Genomic DNA, 21,952 nt, shown 5'->3' with positions numbered 1-21,952 from the left:
CTGCTCTGCCAGAAATGCAGAGCAATTTTACGGTCAATTGGCCAGAGCATCTGGAACTATACATCATAGTCCTTAGTTGATGGTGGTGAAGCCGACTCTCAAACTGGCTAAGTCTAAAATCAGTAATGACTCTGCTGTCTAACCTAAGTGGAAACTAACTTAATCTACTGCCAGATTTTACTGTGACTTTTTCTAAGGGACATTATTCCCCTTAGGGCAGTTGTCAAGAATATTAAAAGTCCAGTCCCTGGGATACACTGCATGGCATAGCAAACTTTTCTGAATGAAGCTAACATAGAAAAAACCGATTACAATGTGTGTTTGTTTAATTCCATGTGTGTTGACAAGGCTTTTTATCATAGGCAGCAGAGTTTCCTTCCATCCCCAGTTTCATTTCTAAAATATATTTGAAATACACCAGCCAATCTAGTTAGGGCATAGAGACTGCATAAATGCTGAGGTCATAAATCATAGCACAGGGCATGGGGCTTTCACCTTAATGGAAACCAAATATGGGATATGCGGCTCTTTGAAATGTGGCACAGATGATCTTAACGAGGGACCAAGAAAAAATGCTACAGAGCAGAAAACTATCGTTGATGTGGAAATAAGTTCTTATGAATAAATGTTTGTTTTATGTCTGTACTCATAAGTCAGTATTCCAACACTGGTAAATTATACTAAGAAACAAGTGAGGTAACAGCAACTCTTTGTATGATGAAAGGAGAAATAAGTAGTTCGATAATATATCACATTAAGAGGGACTTCTGTGGAACACAGGATACAGTGTAAATCAGTTCTTTAATAAAGAGATATTTTATATTTTAGCCAGACCAATTAGATCTTATGCCATAAGAAATACCAGAATTGCATCAAAGATCAGAGAAGCAGCCCATTTGGTACAGAATACGGTCTCCAAAAGTTTTTGGAACAGCTGCATCTACCAAGTTTAGACACTCTGGAGGAGTAAATAAGCAATTTGACCACAATAAAGCTCATTTCTACCTTCACTAGTTAAGGGCTGAATTACACCCTGCAGCACAAGATTCTGTGTATCTTCCAAAGCTGGTTATATTTCTAACGCACCACATGCCCATATAAAACAGAAAAGAAAACAAGTTATTAATTTAAAACATCACACATGTATAAAACTACCCTTTTTCTCTCTTTTCCACCATGAAAGTTGCCCTAGATTTTTTATCCTTCCTACCTGTAAATTAATACATGCCAGCCAACGTGGCATAGCCAGGCAGCTCATTAAGCTGCAATGCAGAATTCAGGATGAAAAGATTTACTCTCAGATACAATGTCTTAACTACAACAAAGGTAAAAGATAAACACATCAGGACAGACATCTATTTTCTCCTCCCTCTTCCTCACTCCTAGCCTCTTAGTTTAAGAGTCTGAGTTGCAGCTACTATGAGTTGGTGAAAATATTTAAAACAAGAGTTCCAACAACATGTCAGTGGCTCTTATTTCGACTTGCTCCTCATTAGTACTACTGTCAAATAACAGCCAGTGCTTGACCAAATTCAGCTCACGGAATATGCTGGCTGATGCCAAACCAGAGCAGTTGGATGGAAACACTTTAAAGAGGTGGACCATCATCACAGATTTATTTTTACATATTGTGCCTGCTGAACAGTCACATAACTGAACACACAAGCAACGTTTTCTGCTACCTCCAGGTGGTTAGGAGGCTCCAGGCCCAGTCTGACAGAAAATGATTTGGCTTTATTAATACACACAATCATCACATTATGCAGGCATGAAGTAATCAGCCTAAAGAAAGCTAACTAGTATAGGATGTGGCAGCACAGATTCTGACAAGAGACACACCAGCTCTTCAAACCAGTCAAATATATTCCCTGACACTGAGATTTTCACTGACCTCCACCCAAGAAATAATTTTCTTAAGATATAAAAATTTCCTTATATATCACCACTTTTTCTTAAATAAATAAACAAAACAGAAAACCTCAAACAAAGAAACAACAACAAAAAATTTCACCCCCTCCCCCTTCCACATTTACCTAATAATCCATATGAAATTGATCCAGGAAAAGGAATAGAAAATGCATGCTAAGGAATGTACACTGTTCCACCTCCTGTAGTCACTTCTGTAGTGATGATAGCTTCAAATTATTTTCTTGGAGAAGAAAAGGACTCTGGGAGAGATCTCCACAAGTATACCATAGAATGAATTCAAATACAATAGCAGGGAGGAGGACAATGTATTTAAATGATCAGAAAAATGACATAATTTTCATAAGGAACCAAATCTGGTAACACACAAATTCCAAGTATCCATGAAGCCAACGCTGTTTTTACTTGACTGCAGACACAGAAAACAACCTACTAAGACTGCAGAAGTCTTTCTTCCTCACACACCTATAACATCATGTAGCTTTCTCCTTCCCTGAACCTTAGCACTAAGAAACTTTGTTGCTCCACACCACATCGAATTACTTACCCGAAAAAAGTCTTTGTCTGGCTAAGTCAGCCCAACAGCAAAGCCAGTTAGCAGGGCAATAAGGAGGGTAAGAAAACGGAGCCAGAGGGCAGAACTGCTCCTTCTGATCAAATTGCCATCTTCAGCTGCTTTTTTCATGCCCACCTGAGCTAATCTAATGGCAAATTGGGAAAGGCTTGCTCCTTGTTTCCTCTGTTCTTCTCCCTTCTCTCACTGACCCCCTAGTTTCCTCTCCTTTCTTCTTTATATCCCATTTAGCCTCCCCCCAGAAGGTGTTCTTCCCATGCAGCAATTTTAATAAGTGTTAAGTCTTCTTATGAGCCAAACCTAATCATTTTCAGTTTAAAGGACCTATTGTTGGTAGTTAGAATATCCTTCAAAGACTATAGCAAGGATATGTTCTTTGGAAATCCTATCTGCTGACTCTAAAGCAGTCTTGAGAAATAGAACATATGAAACACAGTAGCAGAAAATCCCCCACACATATCGAAAATAGTAACATACTTTTTCACTAATGATTGAACATGCTGTTGGTAAAATCAGTCTTGCACTTATCTTCTGCAATGTGCATCATTAACTTAAGAATTCCGAAAGAGAATTGTTTGTTAAATTCTTGAAACACTTCTTCACCCTTAAGTAATTATGCCCTTGAAGGCATAATTTATAGAAAAAGGCAACACAAACTCTTTTACATGATGTTGTGCTTTCATTCTTGAACACTAAATTACTAAAAAAATGTTAATTCGGTAACACATGAGGATGAAGATGTAACGAGAACATTTTTGAGCATATTACAGGTTATGATAACTAGAAATATTAGATTAAAAAGATCAAAGTGGTGCATGCTAAAGAGGGCATATTTAGATGAGGAAACCAAAACGATTAAATTGTTTTAATTTACATCTCTTAAAATTTGTAAGATAATATAAAACAGAGCAAAGAAGATTACCAATGTTATTATATTATATAATATATAAGGATAAACCACTTGGAATGATGAACAGAAACATTTTTTAGGATATATTTTAGACCTAACTTCTGGGGAAACCAACTGTTTATGTATTTCTTATGCTTTCTGGTATTGCTGTTTCAAAATGATCATGTCAATATGGACATAAAACATTAGCATTTGAAGACTTATCAATATGAACTGACAAATCTGCAGCAATCTCTCAGATTTTTTTTTTTTACATAAATTCCATTAGACCCATAGGAACATGCCTACCATGCATATAATGTGTTGGGAGCAAAAGTGGATAATTTATTTTAAAAGTGGGTCATTTGTTTTAAAATGGGAAACACTTTGAAGTTCATTACAAATATTCAGAGTACAAAAAGGAGAACATTTTTATTGTGAAGATGGTGAAACACTGGAACAAATTGTCCAGTGAGGAGATAGGTGCCTCATCCCTGGAAATTTTCAAGATCAGGTTGATTGGGGCTGAGAGCAACCTGATGTAGTTGAAGATGTCTCTGCTAATTGCAAGGATTTGGACTAGAGAATCTTTATAATTCATACCCAAACTATTCTATTATTCCATGATCACAAAAGCTATTAATATAATGAAATAGCTGATTTGTGACAAAATGTCAAGTGTGGTAAAACTGACATCACTCAGAAACATTATCTATTCTGGTCTGCCCAAGAGCACATAATTTGAAAGACATCTGTTTTTTCAGTATTTTCAAAGAAAAATTGTGAGCAAGGTAGTTCTTTCTCTTGTTAAAAATGAACTACATAGTCAGTGTCAAACAAAGGACTAAAAAAAAAGAAAAACAAAGATCTGTAATATGAAGGACCAAAGAATAAACAAAAGGAAGAAAGTATAGGAAAATACAACAGAGAACTCAAGATGACAACGAAGTATTTCTTTTAATGACAGAAATATGTAACAAACAGAGCAAGAACCACTTCATTTTATTTTCTTCTTCATGAAAGAAAAGGAAGCTATAGAATTCCCTATAAACAATAGGAAAAATTATCTAATCTTTTTCTTCTGCTCATGTCTTAATAAGAGACACTTTTATATACTAATAAAGAACTCAGCAAGACAGGTATTGAGAGTGTATATTACAACATAATTCTCTCAGAGTTGAGTTAGAATACCCAAATAATTCAAGTCTGAAAGTTATGTCTCAAGGGCAGGACAGATAGTTCCAAAATTTTAGAATTTGTTACTTCAAGCCTTTCTACTGCATTAGGCTACTCAGGAAATTTTACAAACATTTTCCAAATTGTGTTGAAGTAAACTTCTTAAAATACTTCCTGAATTCTTGCATACTCTTAACAGAGGAATTCAAGATTCATTTGGTTTATATACCAAAGCTTTGACAATGTAACAAGGGGGCAAGGGGGAAGTTAAACAATTCCCTATCAGTGGCATTTATCTAGCTATAAAAATTGTCTAATAGCTATTGTTTTCCAATCCAGGCTGGAAAAAAAAAAACAAAAAAACAACAACAACAACAACAACACAACAACAACAAAAAAAAAAACCAAAAAAAAACCAGAAAAACCTCCCAGACCCACAGTAGCAGTAGAATTTTTTTTTTCATTTTTCTAATTCCTTTTCTTTTAGAAAAGCAGGAAAAGCAAGACTACTACCAGAAACTTCCAGCTGGGAAAGATGCTTTAAATTTTGCACATGTTTGAAGTCAAAGGAATCATTTTGAACTTGAGTCTTAGTTCCTACTGTTTCATCTGATTTTTTTCTGATTTTAAGACAAAGAGTAACTTTCTGATGAAGTTCTGCTAATCCAGCCACCCATTCATAAATTCCTTGCTTATGAATAACCATTATTTTTCTGGTAACCAACAGCAGGTAGCTTGGAAATGCTGTTCACATAGGAATACTAACAAGGGCTATTGTTATTGTGACAATATTAAAAGGGATATGAAATACTAACTGTACTGAAAAGGAAAAGGCATGAACAGGATAAAAGTAAATGCTAAGGACACAAAAGTAACCACACATAATCAGACCATAGGTCTATTAGGTCCTGTACCCACTCCTTGTCAATGGCTGAAAGTCTGCTTCTGAGGCACAGGATTCATGCAGAGCAAAATATTTCATATTTAATTCTTCCAGCCTTCAAGACTTTTCAGATTTCTTCCATAAAAGGAGAATAACACAATTCAAATTCAGCAATGCATTACTATTATTCACTTCAAAGTATGCGGCCACAATTAAATTATTTTTGCAAGAAGTGGGAAATGCACTTTCATTACCTTCTTTGCAAGGAAAACTGGCATCTCAGTAGCAACCCTGAATAACTGTCTTACAAAATAATTATAAAAAGTGAAAAATAATGAGACAAGGAAAAAAATATTACTCTATTCAAATAGTAAAATGAAAAGAGAGCAAACTGTAAATGTTTAGTGTTTCTTTTTTGCAGAAAGATAAAAAAATCTAGAATAATCAATGCAAACATAGAAATGTCTTACCTCATATGCATAGTCCAAGAAGGAAAACTGACTCCTAAAATAGCCAAGTTTGTAAACACCTACGAAGACTAAACAGCGGATGATTTCCAAAATTCCTGCTTTGGGCCTAGAAAAGGGAATCAATTCAGATTAACATTCAATCTTTTCTTCTTTGCTAAATTCAGTGAAAAAGAGAAAATAGAATTAGTTTGTGACGTCCTGCAATTACATCAAGTAATCTTTTTTAAATTTATACTTAAGTTTTTATGGTACATACCTTACGTGGACTTACAACCATGAATTTGCTGGTGGTGAGAGTACCCACACTTGAAAAATATATTTGAACTAATACAAATGGAGCTGTGTATTTAGTTACTGTCCTTTGATCTCAAAAATTACCACAACAGAATTCTGAAAACTGCTATATAAGTAGTCCAGAATCTTTTCAGTGGTCTACTTCCATAAATTTTTACTAATTCCTTTTTATTAACTCCCTAGGTTATTCACATGTCTGGCATGGTGACAGATTTTTACCTATCCTGAATTAAACTGTTCAGTCCATAGAAGTGGAAGTTATTCCTTTCTGAAAACATAATGAACAGCAGGTGCAAAGCAGTACTGGCCCCTAAGTCTCAAATAAACTTCTATTCCACATTTCTTCTCTGTCAGGGCAAATAACTTTGTAGGAAACTGTGGATGCTACTTACTCTTCCTTAGGGCCCATATGGACTACTTCATAATGTATCTCACTGTCCTGGTGAGATTTGAATTTCATTTGAAGTCATAGTGATTAAGCTTAGTCTCAAGTCTACATCATTTTTCACAATGATTTTGAGCCTGCTCTGAGCTACACTGCGTGCTCTTCAAATACCATCACTGTATCTGGCACCTATGGTGAGCTAAACAGGGCTCGCACGATCTGACCTGGAGCAGCCTCAGACAGCTGGCAGGTCCCACTCAAGAGCCACTGTCCCAAACCCAGAGGAGTGGACCCAATAAATGCAAGCACAGAAGAAGACATGACAAACCCATCCCAAAACTTTTCTGCAAGGGACAATACAGATGTAGTCACTACTGGCTATAGGAACAATCCTGGATTCAGGTGCTAGCTAGTCATCTTCTAGTCAACAGACAGCCACATGTGGGTCTGAGTAATTACATTTCTTTATTGATATAATTTCTGAGATTTACATATAGTTACAAATAATCCAGAAGGAAAGAATAAAAAACACCACATATTTTGTATCTTACTTGTTCTCCATAAGTAGTCCAAAAGATACCAGGGACAGAATGATAAAGCCAATCCTCAGGAGAACTGTTCCCTGCGATAGCATCTGTTAAAAGGTAGACAAGAAATTCATTTAGAGTGATTTTCCAGAGAGAAATTGACTTTTTGCAGAACAGTAGCTCCAAGTTACTCACTGAGTGAAGCTAGTGTCCCCTTTTAAAGTATTTTGTTACTTTAAATTTTAGAAAAAAAAAATCTGTTATGGATAGGACTCATATTTGGAGTAACCACCTTCACAGTTGTTTCGTGAATGCTGTATTTCCAAAATAATGTTTAATGTTATCCCCTTCTGTCCTATGTGGCTTTTTTCCCCAAATTTATTTGATTTCCTTTTGACTCTATTCAAGAGGGAAGAAACTTGTTTCTAGACAAAAATCCCAGCAGTCCTGTTCTTTAAATATCCCATTATGTTACCATATAACAGCCATCTTTGAATCCCAATGGATACAGAAGCCAATGTACTCATGAGAATAATGACTCACATGACATGATCATGTTCAAGAGGAAACAAAATTAATGTTTTCCCTTCATGACAACTCAACACTTGGTTCCCAAGCTAGTAAAACTTTTTAGCTCATATCATTAACTTCAATCAGACTTTAAACATTTAAAACTTTTAAATATTAGCAAGTGCATGAGTAATTGGATGAATCACACCAAGAGGACTTCTGTTCTTAATTTACATCAAAATGACAAAAACAAAATTCAGAAAAACAGAAATTATTTTGATTGTAACGTTTGAATTTTTAAAATTTATTAAATATTTATTTTGTATTCTACACAGCTGCCTTTGAAAATCAAATATTTAACCAGTTTTCTTTTTCCCTCCCTGATTTTGTTTCAAATATTAGTTTTGAAAAGCTTTTGTTTTTTTTATTAAAACAAAGCAAAACAAAACAAAAAAAACCAAAACAGAACAAAAGCAGTGGATCTGACTGAGTTACAGAAATCCTTTCTAGCTTCAGCAGTAAGAGTTTACGAATTTTGTACTTCATTTGCAGGCATTGGAAAAATAAAACTCCACAAATGCCTGCCCTGATTTCAATGAATCCCATTCAGTGACACGCCCAACTTCCTTTGGTCATGGCCCCAACCCCTCAAAGAGATCCAAGGTAAGTATCTGTGAGCATGGGAGGCCACAGGAGGATATTCTCAAGTTTTACAGCTGTGTGAACTTAGAGTGCCCATGTTTGCAAAACACATCAAACCACACAGTCAGTCTAGGCGGGTTTCTGTTGTTTTACTGAAGCATCACAAACACCTACTTAGATAACCTCAGCTGTTATTGAACAAAGAAAACTCAATCCCAGCAAGGAGCAAGCTAAACAGCAGCCTCACCAGTTTACAAGCCAGAACACAATTCTCACAAATGACACCTGTCAAGCCACTCTGTTGCACAGATTTGTAGCAGGTGAGAATCAAACTTACTACTGCATTTCCACATTACCAATCTGTTCCATTCCTCCTTAAGATAAACTTTTCAACATTAGTAATAGGAGAAATTTGTTTTGAAGTGACAAAATATTTGGACAGAACTTTTTTTGTAAAGCATCATGCATGCACTCTATTTGAATTTAATTAAATGAGAACTACTTTAACTGCTCATCTAGCCCTACTGAGTTCAACTTCAGCTTCCTGTACAAACTGGGTCATAGAAAAATTCAAGAAGAGAGCAAAGAAAAATATGATTTGGCACAAGCATAAGGGAACTCACTCACAAATTTCTTAGAAATGCCTTGATAGACTTTTCAATGATTGCTACTTGCCTAATAAAGGAATTTTCCAGGCAACAAAGACTGAAATTAAGACTATTCTCCTTAAAGACTGTCCTCGCTTTTAGGTAGAAAAACTACACCTTTTTAAAATCTACTCATTCTTGCCAGGTGGGTCTGTTTTTTCTTTGTCTCCACAGTGATGCACCAGATTCTGCAGACTGCCTTAAAAATGCTTCCACAGTGGCAGAGCACTGTTCTGAGCAAGGTTTTGTATCTTCTTAGGCAGGAAAGTGAACTAAACATCAAATCCAGATTTCCATCAAGTCATGCAATTACTACATTACAATATATGGCTAAAATCACACTTTGTGGAAAATTAATGAAATTGCAATGGTTTTCATACAAGTGCTAATACTTGTCTTCAGGAAGGATTCCACAGTACATGCTATGCATGAGCAAGGGTGTCCCTAGTTTCCAGTTTTAAAGACCTGCATGATTTCAAACTTTTCTGCCTTTTCAGTGTTCCCAAACTGGCTAGCTTGTCCCAGCCATCTGGGTTTTCTTGTGACTCCAGCTGCAGAAAACTGATACCATCAGATAAAATAATGTAGATTCATTCTACCTGCCTTTAAGTTCACTGAAGTGCCTTAAAATCTGTTATTAATCTAAGCTTTTGCTGAAACTTGTGGAGAGAGAACACTGGGAATGTGGGAATAACCTAAGCATTTTGGGAATTCCATTTCTTGCCATTAACTAGACTGCAAGCCTAAAGAATACATTTGGTACTACATTAAAAGTTGGATTTCAGTGGATGATGGAAACACTTCCCAAAAGCTGAAAATTTCAGGTCTTATTTTAGTGGTGGATTTACCCATAATTTCTATGAAGGACTTTTTTCTCAGCTTATATTTTAATTTCATTATTAGAATAGGAGAAATAATTAAAATTATCCCCCACATTTACCTAACAAAGAAGAATAATGCACAGAATAAGAACTTGAAAGTAAATTAATAAATTTCAGATCAGTTTTAAAAATGGAGTTCCAGAAACAAAAAAAGGGAATAAAAATATATTTAAAGGTCTGTTCATAAATCAGAAGAACTGAAGCAACCTTACAATTTTTTTAAAACTCAACGTCAAATCTAAACAAGCTCTGATCTTTAAATGGTTATAATGTCATATGACGTTCTTTGGCATAATAACTACCTGAGCCAGGTGTGATCATATTGTATAGACTTGTTTTTTCAGGCCCATTTCCATTTATCTTCAGACACAGTCCAACTTGAACTATATTATTTTGAACACTAGCAATTTGTAAAACTTATTATGGTCAATATGCTCTGTGGCCCAGAATGTGAAGGACTGGAGGACTCTAAAGCACAAGGTGCAGATCCTGGATAATTTCAAATTGGCACTATCAACACATTCATGCAAAAGCATCGCACTGCAATGCCTGAGCACAGTGTGGCAGCTTTCCATTACCCAGAACATCAGCTTTCAGAGCGGTGAAGGGTGAGGCAAAAAGCCTTACTGGGAATCATGAAGGTAGAAGGTTCAAGTTACCCTTCACCGTAGGTACACACCACATTCACATACAACAAAAAAATTCCCTCATTTGCACTTCTAGTCAAGGATTACCAAGAAATTTTCAGTGAAATACACCATGATGCCATTGGGAATGATAGCTTTTAGAAAACCAACCACATAGCACAATTTTTACCACTGTTAGTTTGTTTCCCTAACTTTCTCTTACTGTTCCACTGGTATAGTAATATGCTGCCTTGATTCTTTTATTTGCTTTCAAACATGTATCACCCTATGAAGGGGATGCTGGCAGCTAAGGCATCCATTTTCTAGGCATTACTCTACCAAAATCAACAAAATAGTCAGTGGGTTATATCACTAAACTAACATCATATATTAAATCTATGCACTGCAAGCAGCAGGGCAAAAAGAATGTGCCTTTTACACCTTCGTTAGTGTTAGCATCCTTGTTCCACTCAAACATAGTATGCATGAATGTATATATAAAATAAATGAGTATTTATATACTGGAGTATTTGTATAAACAGAGAAGCATGTGGGACCTCAGCAGGTTCCCCAATTACAAGTCAGCCACAACTTTGCAATGTGGTTATTGGCTGCAATCAAACAGAAAATAATATTTCTGTTGGATTTTCATTACTTTTAAAGCTTTAAAAATATCTTTGAGCCTTAAAAAAATGGGGCGGGGGGAAGGGGATTACAGAATTTAGTAAGATGTTTACACGGCTTTTAATCAACAGAATTCCAAAGTATTATCATTTTCTGGTTTTTTAGCAATCAAAAAAATAGTTCATTTAAACAAAGGAAATGTTACTCCAAATCTGTATTTAGATGAGCATCCAAATATTCAAAATTTACTTTTATATTGCAAAGAACCATGTTTTTACTCCCTTGAAAGAATAACATGGATGCATTTTGTCATTCCGACTCATCCAGTGGCTCAGAAGAACTAATAGGAATGATGCCAGCACATTTCTTATTTTAACAGTCGCCCTGCTCTCAAACATCAGATGATCAGATACATTCAAATTAGGGATGCTAATATGATGCTATGAATTTTCTATTGTTATGTGTCTTTGGCTGTATGAATTTATTTTAACTTAGAATTCCTAGAAAAAAATTGTTAATACTTAGCACTATTACATACACTGTATTTGGCAATGCCCTACTGAATGGACACATTTATTGTGTTCTTAACTTTCAAGAGGTCTATCTTAGTAATTTTCATCTAATTGAAATTGCTCACATAGTCATATAATTACAAGCACATTGAATGTTATAGTATTTTTTAACAATAAAAAAGACACTGCAAAATGGGTTTAAGGTGCACTTCACTTTGATTTATATGATTCCTGAAGTTCTGGAGCTATGAGACTTTTGCTTTGAATGTACTGCAGTTTTACACTCCTAGCACTCTCTCTGGGACTGATCCAAATCCCATTTCTTCAAGAAGCTTTGGATCAGATCTAGATGTGCAGAGCTCAGAAAGCAATTTTTATTCACTGGATGTAGTGCAGATCACTATATAGAAAACAAACACTGTATGCTCTCTCCTGTGGAAAATATATATTTGTTCTTTCCTGTTTTGCTCTTTTCATAAGTTAAATGTAGGTCATTCAGACAGAAGGTATATGGTTGCTCTTTATGGATAGAGAAATTTAACACTTCTACAGGGCGTGAGACCAAACACTGAGCAACTGTAATCACTTGAGAAATGTAATAGCTGTGTGCTGTGTCTTATGGCTGTTATGAAATGGAACTTATACCTAAAGATGAGGAAAACAGTTAGTTTTCTCCATTTATGGAGCTATGCCACAGTTATGACATAATTCATAGCCAGACAGAACGTTCCAGTTGTATCCATAGACATTTCATAACTCAGTGTAGTGGAAAACTGATATTGAAGAAAGATTTTTGCCAAGTAAAGTTATTCATACACAAGCTTCCTTTTCATGACAGCTTCCCCACTGCACTGCAGAGTGAGGCTGGAACTCTGCCTTGGGACCAGCACTTTCTACACCCACGCTGAAGGTTTATGTCCTGAGATGAGGTGCTCCCAGGCCCCTGTGCTCTCCTTATCCTTACTACCTTATTACCCTGCAGTTTTGTGCAGAGAACTTTCTAGCTGTTTTTGCACATTAAGTTCATAAATGGTAGATCTTCAGGATGTTTCATTCATGACTGAAAGAATTTAGTGATTATCTAGGGCTTGGGTGCATTTTTCAACTTTATTTATTACTTATTCTTAAACAGCTGCAGTTACCAGCAGATAAAATAACATGGACCATTCATTTTTCCTTCCAGGACCAGAAAAAGGCCAAAAGAGAAAAGAATAAAATAGAAAAAAATCTGACTCCTTAATTCTGGCTGCTAAAAGCAATAGCAACAGAATAAAAAAAAAGCCAAACCAACAAACAACCCAACAGCAGAATGAAACAAAAAACACAAACACAGTTTGACTTCCATGTAAACATAGGAATCTAGAAGCATATCTTGAAAATCTTGGAGAGGTTTTTCTCAATATAGGAACATTGGCAATTGTGTATACTATTTGACTTGTATATTTTGGAGGTATTTATTCATACCTTTGGCTTAATTTCCTGTCCCTATAACAGAATAAGCCTCACATGATTTAGTAATCTCCTAATTCCCTGCAACTGCAGTGTGACCCTTTGCAGCAGTAAACAGGGTACATAGGATAACTCCATGCTAATCCAGAGAGTATGCCTGAGGTAGCTTTTATATTCTACCAGGAATGTCACGTACTGCAGTGTCCAATGAGGAGGGGACAGTGGGCACTGCTGGCCAAGGGTTAGAGATTGTCAGGTGAGCATGTCAGCACAAGGCTGAAGAACCCGAGGGGCTCTTTGTGTGTTTACAGCAACGTGGGTGACAGACACACAGTGAGAACACTGCTGCTTAATTAGTGAGGTCTTAGAAAGGGTTCAAGAAGACGACCAAAGGGCATTTTGTCAAACTAATAGAGTTTTGTGGTGTTTTTGTAGGTCTTGAGAGGTCTTTGACTTATTTGTGGGAATAATATATGCATTAAATTCTGCTTCATAACAATGAAATTTTAGCTTTAGCACACGAGGGAGAGTTATAAAGACAGGAAGGAAAAAAAAATGAGCTTGGAAGGATGTGAAATCTTGGAAGCAGTTAATGTCTCATTTCTTTTAGGTGGACATGGCCTTGTGGCTCACCTTCACAGGCTGGCAGCTATCCATAAAGGAACCAGTCACCACAGATCAGGCAAAGCCATGGTGATAAATGCATGCCTCTCCTTGCTGTGATTCTAACAATGCTGTAGTATGTTGGAGATTGGAAGAAAGATTTGCCCTGACTTTGTGCTCCTCCAACCCTGAACTCATGCTGACACCAACCTACCCACCTGCAAGCACTGCAGCACTATTGCAATCTTCCTTTTAAACCCTGGGCATCTAATGGTATGACCACTTTTAACATCTTAAAACCCCCTAGTTTCAAGAACCATGAGGTTCTAAAAACTGAAGCAGACACATATGTCTTCTAGGCAAATTATTTATATTAAGTAAATAACTGATATAGTTATTAAAAACTGTTTACTAAACAATATCAAACATATATTTAATAGCATGGAATAATATATTTAGCAATTTATGCTAATTCTTTTTACAGAATTTACTTATTATTTTAACAGTTCAAATAAGATATGAGTTGGCTGTAGAGCTGCTGCCCAATCAAATATGTTTTGTGTCATTTCTATATTATTTCATAAAGGAAGGAATTACTTACAGGCAAAGAAGCAAGAAGTTCAGTGTACAAGTTCACTATTACAGCAAAATGTACAAGTGCATAGCAATTAAGATAAGCTGGCACATGCGGATTGAAGGGAACTTCTTTTCCAGTGATCTGCATAAAGCAAAACAGTTCAAGAGTGACTTGCTCTGGCCTGTTGCTCCTTAATAATCTTTATACTTAGAAACACAAAAGGAGAGACAGATAATCGAAGAAAGATAATCTACTGTCAAACTTAAATACTATCTAGTTTGAGACAGAGTTTAACTTTGTGTGTTTGTGCATGTCCACAGCTGAAAAAAAAAAGAGAAATTACTGTACTCCATAAAAAAAATTTGAAAATCTCTTCAGGAAATGAATAATGAAAAAAACCACGCTTTTTCCTTCAAATAAAAAGAAAAAAAACCCCACAGCTAAAACATTCATTTCCTTCAGTTTCTTTTCCCAATTCATCTTCCCCCGTGCTTTATGACTGCTAATTTGCTAATTTAAAATAGCATGTGTAGAGTTTTTAACATTGATCCAGTAGCATTAAGAGGTCCAAGTAAATTACACACAACTGAAAGCCTGTGCATGTTCTATTTACCACTGGGATTTCCTCAGGAAGGCCAAGTCTAGGTTTGCCTGGTCCCCAGCCTGGCCCTTTGAATATGACAGAAAGCTTATTGCAGAATCCAGGTGTGGCCCAAAATGTGTTCCAAATATGAGCCAAGGGACGTAACTGGAAAAACAAAGAGTAAGTAATTTTTCATTGTTCACAAAATAAAGATTAATAAAACATTGCATTTTATTAATTTTTTAGTCTTCAAATAAATGATTTTTCAAACTCTGAAAAGAGAATAAACTAGGAATAGATGAAGACAGTTCAGAAAACCTAGCTGAAATAGGCAAAAGCAATATGAAGGCCTTGTTTAATTTGGTGAGGATTAAAATGACTTCTGCTCAGAGGAAAATCTGTTTTTCCATTTGTGTCTCCTGTAATCACTCCTGAGTATTTAGTGGTATATTGTATAGCTATATTTATGCTGTATGATTTGGTTACTGGGACCTTGAAATGACATACTCTCAATAACTAAATTACTTAGTATCTGACTGAAATGGATATAATTGCACATCCTCACACCTTCCAGCCCTGACAGCCTTGACAGTAAAATTTCTCTTTCTTTGAGATTCCTCCTTGGATGAAAAGTAATGAAAAGCAAATATGGAATCCACTGTTTCTCATGTTTTTTGCAGACAATTTTTACCTAGCTTAAGTGAAACCTGGAACAATAAATCTAAGAAGCACCATGCTAATTAGTTTTCTTTTTCATTATTATATACTTTTGTCTGTGCTTCACTATGCATTGCACTGCAGAACACATCTCGTTCAGTCCAACAGCTTATATATCACTGTTCTAATTATTTTTTAATTTTACTGTTATATATTTTCATGATTACTACAAGCTCTCAATATCCTCAGTGCACTGAGTAAAAATGGCTGTCTCATAATGAAATACTGAAGAAATTGTAGATAATGTAACTGACTACTCAACAATGCAAGGATGACCTCAACTGTGCCTAAGAGAGGCATTTCTTTTTAATATGAGTGAAGGCTGAAGATATCAGAATCAGTGATACAAACTATAGCACCTGGAGCATGATGGGATCAAATGAATTTACTGGATGTGTTAAGCCATATACAACTTTTGCGTCTTCAGCCTCAAATGTTCCTGATGGAAGAAGAAGAAAAAAAAAGAATGATAAACAATCAAATTCAAAAGTCTAGATATTTTTGCCACACTGACTAAACGTGACAGAGAACACTTTCTGTTACTTACCAAATATCCTGTCCCAGATAATGAGTGTGCCACCATAATTTTTGTCAATGCAGTAAGGATTTCTACCTACAATAAAAATCAATTATGAGACAAGTAATAGGATAAAGATTACTAGGAACTGAATTATGAAGGAAAATCATCATTTGCATCACTTTATAATCTAAAAATAACTTTAAAATATAGTTAACCCTCCACTCCTCATACTTATATACATATTTATTTTTTTTCTTTAACATCCTTAAGGCTATTAACCTTACTACTCTCTTTCTATTCAGATTCAAACATACAAATCCAATCTGTCATGCCCAAAATTTCTGTAAAATTCAGAGAGTAAAGCCAGGTCAAAATATATTTATAAAAGGCAAACTAAAAAGCAAACAAAAATTATTCCACCAGTTTATACCTAAGGAAATATATACAAAAAGTATATATGTGTAGTCATCTCATTAATACCTGTCAAGTGTCTCTATGTCATATGTCTGATCCTGCACTATTAATCTCAGTGTGAAGCAAACTGATCCTTCTATGTTTTCCAGGGAATGTAGGTGTATATAAGCAGTCCTCTCAAAGTTATGAGTGAAGAAACATTGGTTACATATCCCTAAGTTTGTGGAGACAGTCTGGAGCAACTGTACAGCCCCTGATCATTAATGATTCCGTTTAACCCCAATCAGGATGAGAGCATGATTTCAGATTTACAGCTGAGCAAAAAAGAGCAGAGTGTCCCCCTGAGGATTACCATTAGTTCTGCAGATTTTAAGGACTAGACACTTACAGCACCACCACTGTGGCTACAATGATTGTGAGGACACAATAAACATTAATAACATCCTCTGTACGTGTAATTCCATTTGAGTCTGTTTCAAATTGTTCTTCCATTCCTCTTTTTTTTTTTTTTTTTTTTTTACTATCTCTGCACACTGAATGAACTAAGGACATCTGTGAAATCCACTTCTATTTCTCAGATATGTTCATGACATTTTCAAGTGTTCAGTTAAGTTATTAATATAATTTACATATGAAGTACAGTCTTCAAGGCCTCTGAATACTAATAAAAAATCAATCATGCACTTCTGTGAAGTGAGAGTTACCAATAATGCAAGCAGGTGAAATAAAATTCCACTAAAATATTTAAAAGTTCTTCTAAAATCTAGCCATGTTTTTTACATATGCAGTGCTTGAATTTAAGTGCAAAGATGTGTTTGTTCAGTAGACAGGGATGGATATTTTTCTATCACTCTTCATACTTAAAAAGATTGAATTTTTTTGTCCAAAGTCTTTAAATTATTTTATGTTATCCAGACTTAATTTCTGCACAATAATTAATCTTAAACATAAAAATGTTTAAATTAAACATAAGTTCTGAATATATTTTTTTAAAATGTGAAATGTCTAACTGAACAAGGACGACTTCTGAAGTAGAGATTAAAATTAAAATCTTTCTGTACAACTGATTTTACAGTGCAAATTTACTATATTAATATTACTGTACAAACAGTGAGCCTCAGGAAAAACAAAACAATAAGAGGTTCCACTTTTATCTTACCGTGATGAACTCTGTGATGACTGGGAGTATTAAGTATCCATTCCAGAGGCCCAAGTTTAGTGATAACCTTAAAAATGTAATGTTTTAATTAATCCAAATACTGTGTGTGATCAAGAAGAAGTAGGGAAATGAAAAAGAGGAAAAGCTAAAGAGAGGATGTTTATTTTCTGGAGAACTGCATAAAAGGACAGAAGTGCAATATTTTTTTCTGAATCATTTCGCTGTATTACACTTACAAAATTTTTCATTGAAATAACATTAAAATACAAGTTATAAAATTAATTTCTTTTTGATTCGGAAGGTAATTTCTTTTGATGTAGAAGTGAATGTTTTTCTTACTGTTTTTATCATTTTTCCATGAGAATCTTGGAGAGAATTGGCAAACATGAACTGATAATAAGATGGAATTACAGGGAAGTGATTTTCTCAGTGTACTGGAAAAGCACTGGTGAGGCTGCCACCTTGAGTACTGTGTTCAGTTTTGAGCCTCTCCCTTCAAGGAAGGACACTGAGGTACTGGAGCATGTCCAGAGAAGGGCAATGGAGCTGGTGAAGGGTCTAGAAAACATGTCATGTGCAGAGGGACTGAGGGAACTGGGATAGTTTACAAATCTGATGAAAAGGAGGCTTAGAAGGACTTCACTGCTCTCTACCTCCCTGAAAGGAGATTGAAGTGAGGTGTGGGTCAGTTCTTCTGTCATGTCCCAAATAAAAGGACAAGAGGAAATGGCTTTAGGTTGTGCCAGAAGAGGTTCACATTGGATATTATTTTAAAAAAAAAAAATCACTGAAAGTGTTTAGGCATTGAATAATTTGCCCAGGGAAGTGGTGGAGTCACCATCTCTGGAAAAGTTCCAGAGGCATCTGGATGTGGAACTTGGGAGATATGGCTTAGGGGTGATTCTGGTGATGCTGGGTTGATGGTTGGACTCGCTGATCTTGAAGGTCACTTACAACCTTGATGATTCTGTGATTCCATACAAATTGTTTCACTCATTTTCCTTACCCATATCCAATGACACTGCTTGGGATTCAGTGCAACTCTATGATACTAGTTATGCAGACATTTTATGTCAGCAAATAGCTGGCACTGACTCACAAACATGTACTCCTTCTCTCTTTGATACATTTGACTGCTTGTTTCTTCTACCAGTAACCTTCTTTTACCCCAGCACAAATGCATTAACACAACAAACCTGATAGGGGAACTGATGCAAATCAAAACTGCTTTTGTTTTATTTTTCCAGTTAAACTGGATCAGTTCCTGATTTTGGTCCAACATATGGTCACGAATACACAAATGTCATGAGTTGGAGGCTCAAAAGACAGTAGATCAGCATCAATTCACCATGGAGCTACAGTCTAAGACAATGACTCAACAGTTCAGAAATGTAGCCTTGATCATTTAATGCCAAACAAAAATTTTAGAAAGTATCCATTGGCAAAAGCCCACTCTAGTGTTTTGTCAAAAAATGCTGATGAATTAAGTTTGTGTCAGCAGGATTTCTGCTAAATTAGGTACTCTCAGCTACTGTGGATTTAGAAGAAAGCCAGCACTGACTTCAAATTTGGTGTTTTGGTTAGCTAAACAGAAATGTGTGGACATCAAACATGGCAACCATTTAATCCCAAACACAAATCCATTTGTCACAAATTGATGCAATCACTGGATGACCAAAAAGGACACCTATTCACAATATATTTTAAAATGGCATCTATTCACCATGTCTGATTATGGCCGTAATATCTTGCAAATAAAAGGGAGCAGGAGACATTAAAGCAGCTAAAGAAAATGCTTAGACCTTAAGAAACAAATCCAAGAATACACAATTATTTTCATTTTAGAGAATTTATTTAGTAAATCAACACTCATACTCACTGCCAAAAGCGGTGATCTGTGATATAATAACAGAGATAAGATAATAACGGCAAAAAAACCCCTAAATATTTAGAGGGGCAGTCATTACCATGAGAGTGGGTAATCTAAAAAGGATTTTCATTCCTTTAAAGTTTACAGAACAAAGTCCTAAAATATGGCAGTTCCATGTCTTTTTATTTACAGTTCTGTGAGTGCAAGCAGATTCATATTCAAAAAGCAGACTTAGGATACTCCTCAGATGTATTTAAATTGATATGAATCAGGTAAATATAATAAAAGGAAAAAATAACTTTTTTCCATTTTTTCTCTTCAATGACAGCAAAAAGAACATCTATTTAATTAGTTAAGTAGATAATTTCTGTAATTAAAGGAGTATAGACTAAGAAAATCCTTCATGTACAGAGAACTGTCATATTTGGACCATCTTTCTCAAAATCCTGCTCACACTTGACTAGAAAAACAGAATCTTGAGACAAGTTTGTTTTGTTTCATTTAACTCAGAAGCCAAGGACAACACAAGAAGGATCAGCACTCCCTGAAAATAAGTTCAAGTCTGAAAAGACCACCTAAAGGTAAGAAATGATCCATCATTCGTGCTAGTTCCATTTTCTGCCTTTCTCAAGCAGAACATCCCACTGTTTTAAGATATGTGACATGTGACCATTAAATTAATTTAATCTGAGACAAATGTTTTGAATTGAACTGCAGCCCAGCACCTGAGAGAGCACTGATTTATCTAATAGACCACAACTAACTTTGATCTAGTTGGTTTTTATAAATTTTTAGCTCAGTATTTTAACAGTTTTTGTAAAAATAAACCAAGTGAGCACTAGGAGAGCAGGGAATCAGTAAGGATTAGCAGTCTTCACCTTTATCCTACAGGTGGATTATAACAAAATGTCCTCAGAATGAATGCCTTCAGCTCTCAATATCCAGCTGTTGAATTAAAATTTTAAAACTAACATTAATCACTTTGAAAGTCTATATAGTGCATCCTTATGCTAAAGCAGAACTTTTTGTCTTGGGACTCTCAAAGGACCTCAGAGTAAAATTTTATATAAATTTTATGTAAAACTTTAAATAAATTTTTCTGACTAATAGTAGTGGAAGTATTTTCTTTGGATAATAAAACTGCTCTCATCCTTTAAAACAGTCTTTCTTTGAGTGATGACATTTAAAAATCTACTGAAATATCTTCTCCATGGCATAATTAATGATTGAGATCCAAGCCTACTTTGATTCATTATTCATGCAAGGTCACCTCCATCACAAAGACATTTTAGTCCCACTCTAACGAAAATATCATCTGAGACAATTATAACCACATGACTTTAAAACTCTGAGGGGATGCAGAACTCTGTACCTGATGAAGCAAAAATCTAGTATGTTGACATTAGCAATTCATAAATCAATGCTTTGTCTAAAACACATAAAAATATTTTACCACTACATGGTCAAAATAGTACAGGGAGCTATTTCTAGAAACTTCCTTTGCCATCAGTAAGTTTACATGTAGATATTTAGTTAATTCCTAAAAAAAAAATAAAAACTGTTGTTGGAGGAAAAATTTTGGTGCCAAAAACTTTATAAATGTATAAATGCTATAAATACAATTTATATCAATATATAAATTTATATAAATATATCACCACTGAAAAGCTGAATTTTGAAGGCTCTTGTAGCCCTTACATGGCAAACAACATAGTTTTGTTAAATTTGCTGAATGTTTCTATATTCTGCCATCTTCCTAGGGCAAAACTCCTACTAGCAGATTTTCCACCAAAGTAAATTGGATAGGATAGTAAGACCATTTTTGCCAGACAAGATTCTGACATGGTCATGTCAAGCTGACAGGAACTTACTGCAGTCATATAGAAATAAATTAATTTTGTAAGAACTGACTCATAACAAAATTTAATGTGGTGTAGCAACAGCCCTGATTCAAAAGAATATCCAGAGAGAAGACAGGCCCTGGCAGGTATTGCACCTCCCCATCTACTTTTCATCTGTCAGTCTATCCTCATTTCTGTCTCTATTATGTCCAGACATTTTCCTTGGAGAATGGGAATTTCAAAGGAACTAACAAGCAATCTTTGTAGCAGTAACCTGGCTTACACTGCAGTTGCAACCAGTCACCAAAGCACATGGACCACTAAGTTTCATCCATTCAGATAGAAAAATATTTTCAGTTTATAATATAATTGTATTCAAATTGGTTTCTTAGAGTAAGAGCTTCCATAATGTTCACATATCAGGGAAAAAAACCAAACTTTTTAATGAACACCAAATAAATACAGTAAGAAAATTAGCTTAGCTTTTGATGCCTGTAATTGGGATTTTAATTTTTAAAAATCTGCTACTTAAATTTTTGTATTTGATCTTTTTATTGGCAAGTATTCCAATAAATACAATAGTTGTAATGTCACTGTTCAATAACCCTACCCTGAGTACTTCAAACCTTATTTCCTATTACTCAAAAGAAAAA

The 21,952-nt window shown here is 35.2% G+C and overlaps 1 protein-coding gene across 1 annotated transcript in view; it reads right to left on the bottom strand.

Moving 5' to 3' along the window:
* AGMO (alkylglycerol monooxygenase) overlaps positions 1 to 21,952 on the bottom strand; it is a 186,390-nt gene that overhangs the window by 72,024 nt on the left and 92,414 nt on the right. The window contains exons 6-12 of the mRNA XM_056483504.1: positions 17,589 to 17,655; positions 16,043 to 16,108; positions 15,855 to 15,934; positions 14,809 to 14,943; positions 14,220 to 14,336; positions 7,149 to 7,231; positions 5,919 to 6,024 (exon numbers count right to left, since the gene is read on the bottom strand). Coding sequence (XP_056339479.1) covers positions 5,919 to 6,024; positions 7,149 to 7,231; positions 14,220 to 14,336; positions 14,809 to 14,943; positions 15,855 to 15,934; positions 16,043 to 16,108; positions 17,589 to 17,655 — 654 coding nt within the window. The remainder of the gene's footprint in view (positions 1 to 5,918; positions 6,025 to 7,148; positions 7,232 to 14,219; positions 14,337 to 14,808; positions 14,944 to 15,854; positions 15,935 to 16,042; positions 16,109 to 17,588; positions 17,656 to 21,952) is intronic.

The sequence above is a fragment of the Oenanthe melanoleuca genome, chromosome 2, assembly GCF_029582105.1.
Source record: "Oenanthe melanoleuca isolate GR-GAL-2019-014 chromosome 2, OMel1.0, whole genome shotgun sequence".
Classification (NCBI taxonomy): domain Eukaryota; kingdom Metazoa; phylum Chordata; class Aves; order Passeriformes; family Muscicapidae; genus Oenanthe; species Oenanthe melanoleuca.
The sequence above is the reverse complement of the archived record's forward strand: the minus strand, read 5'-3'. Positions and strand labels throughout refer to the sequence as shown.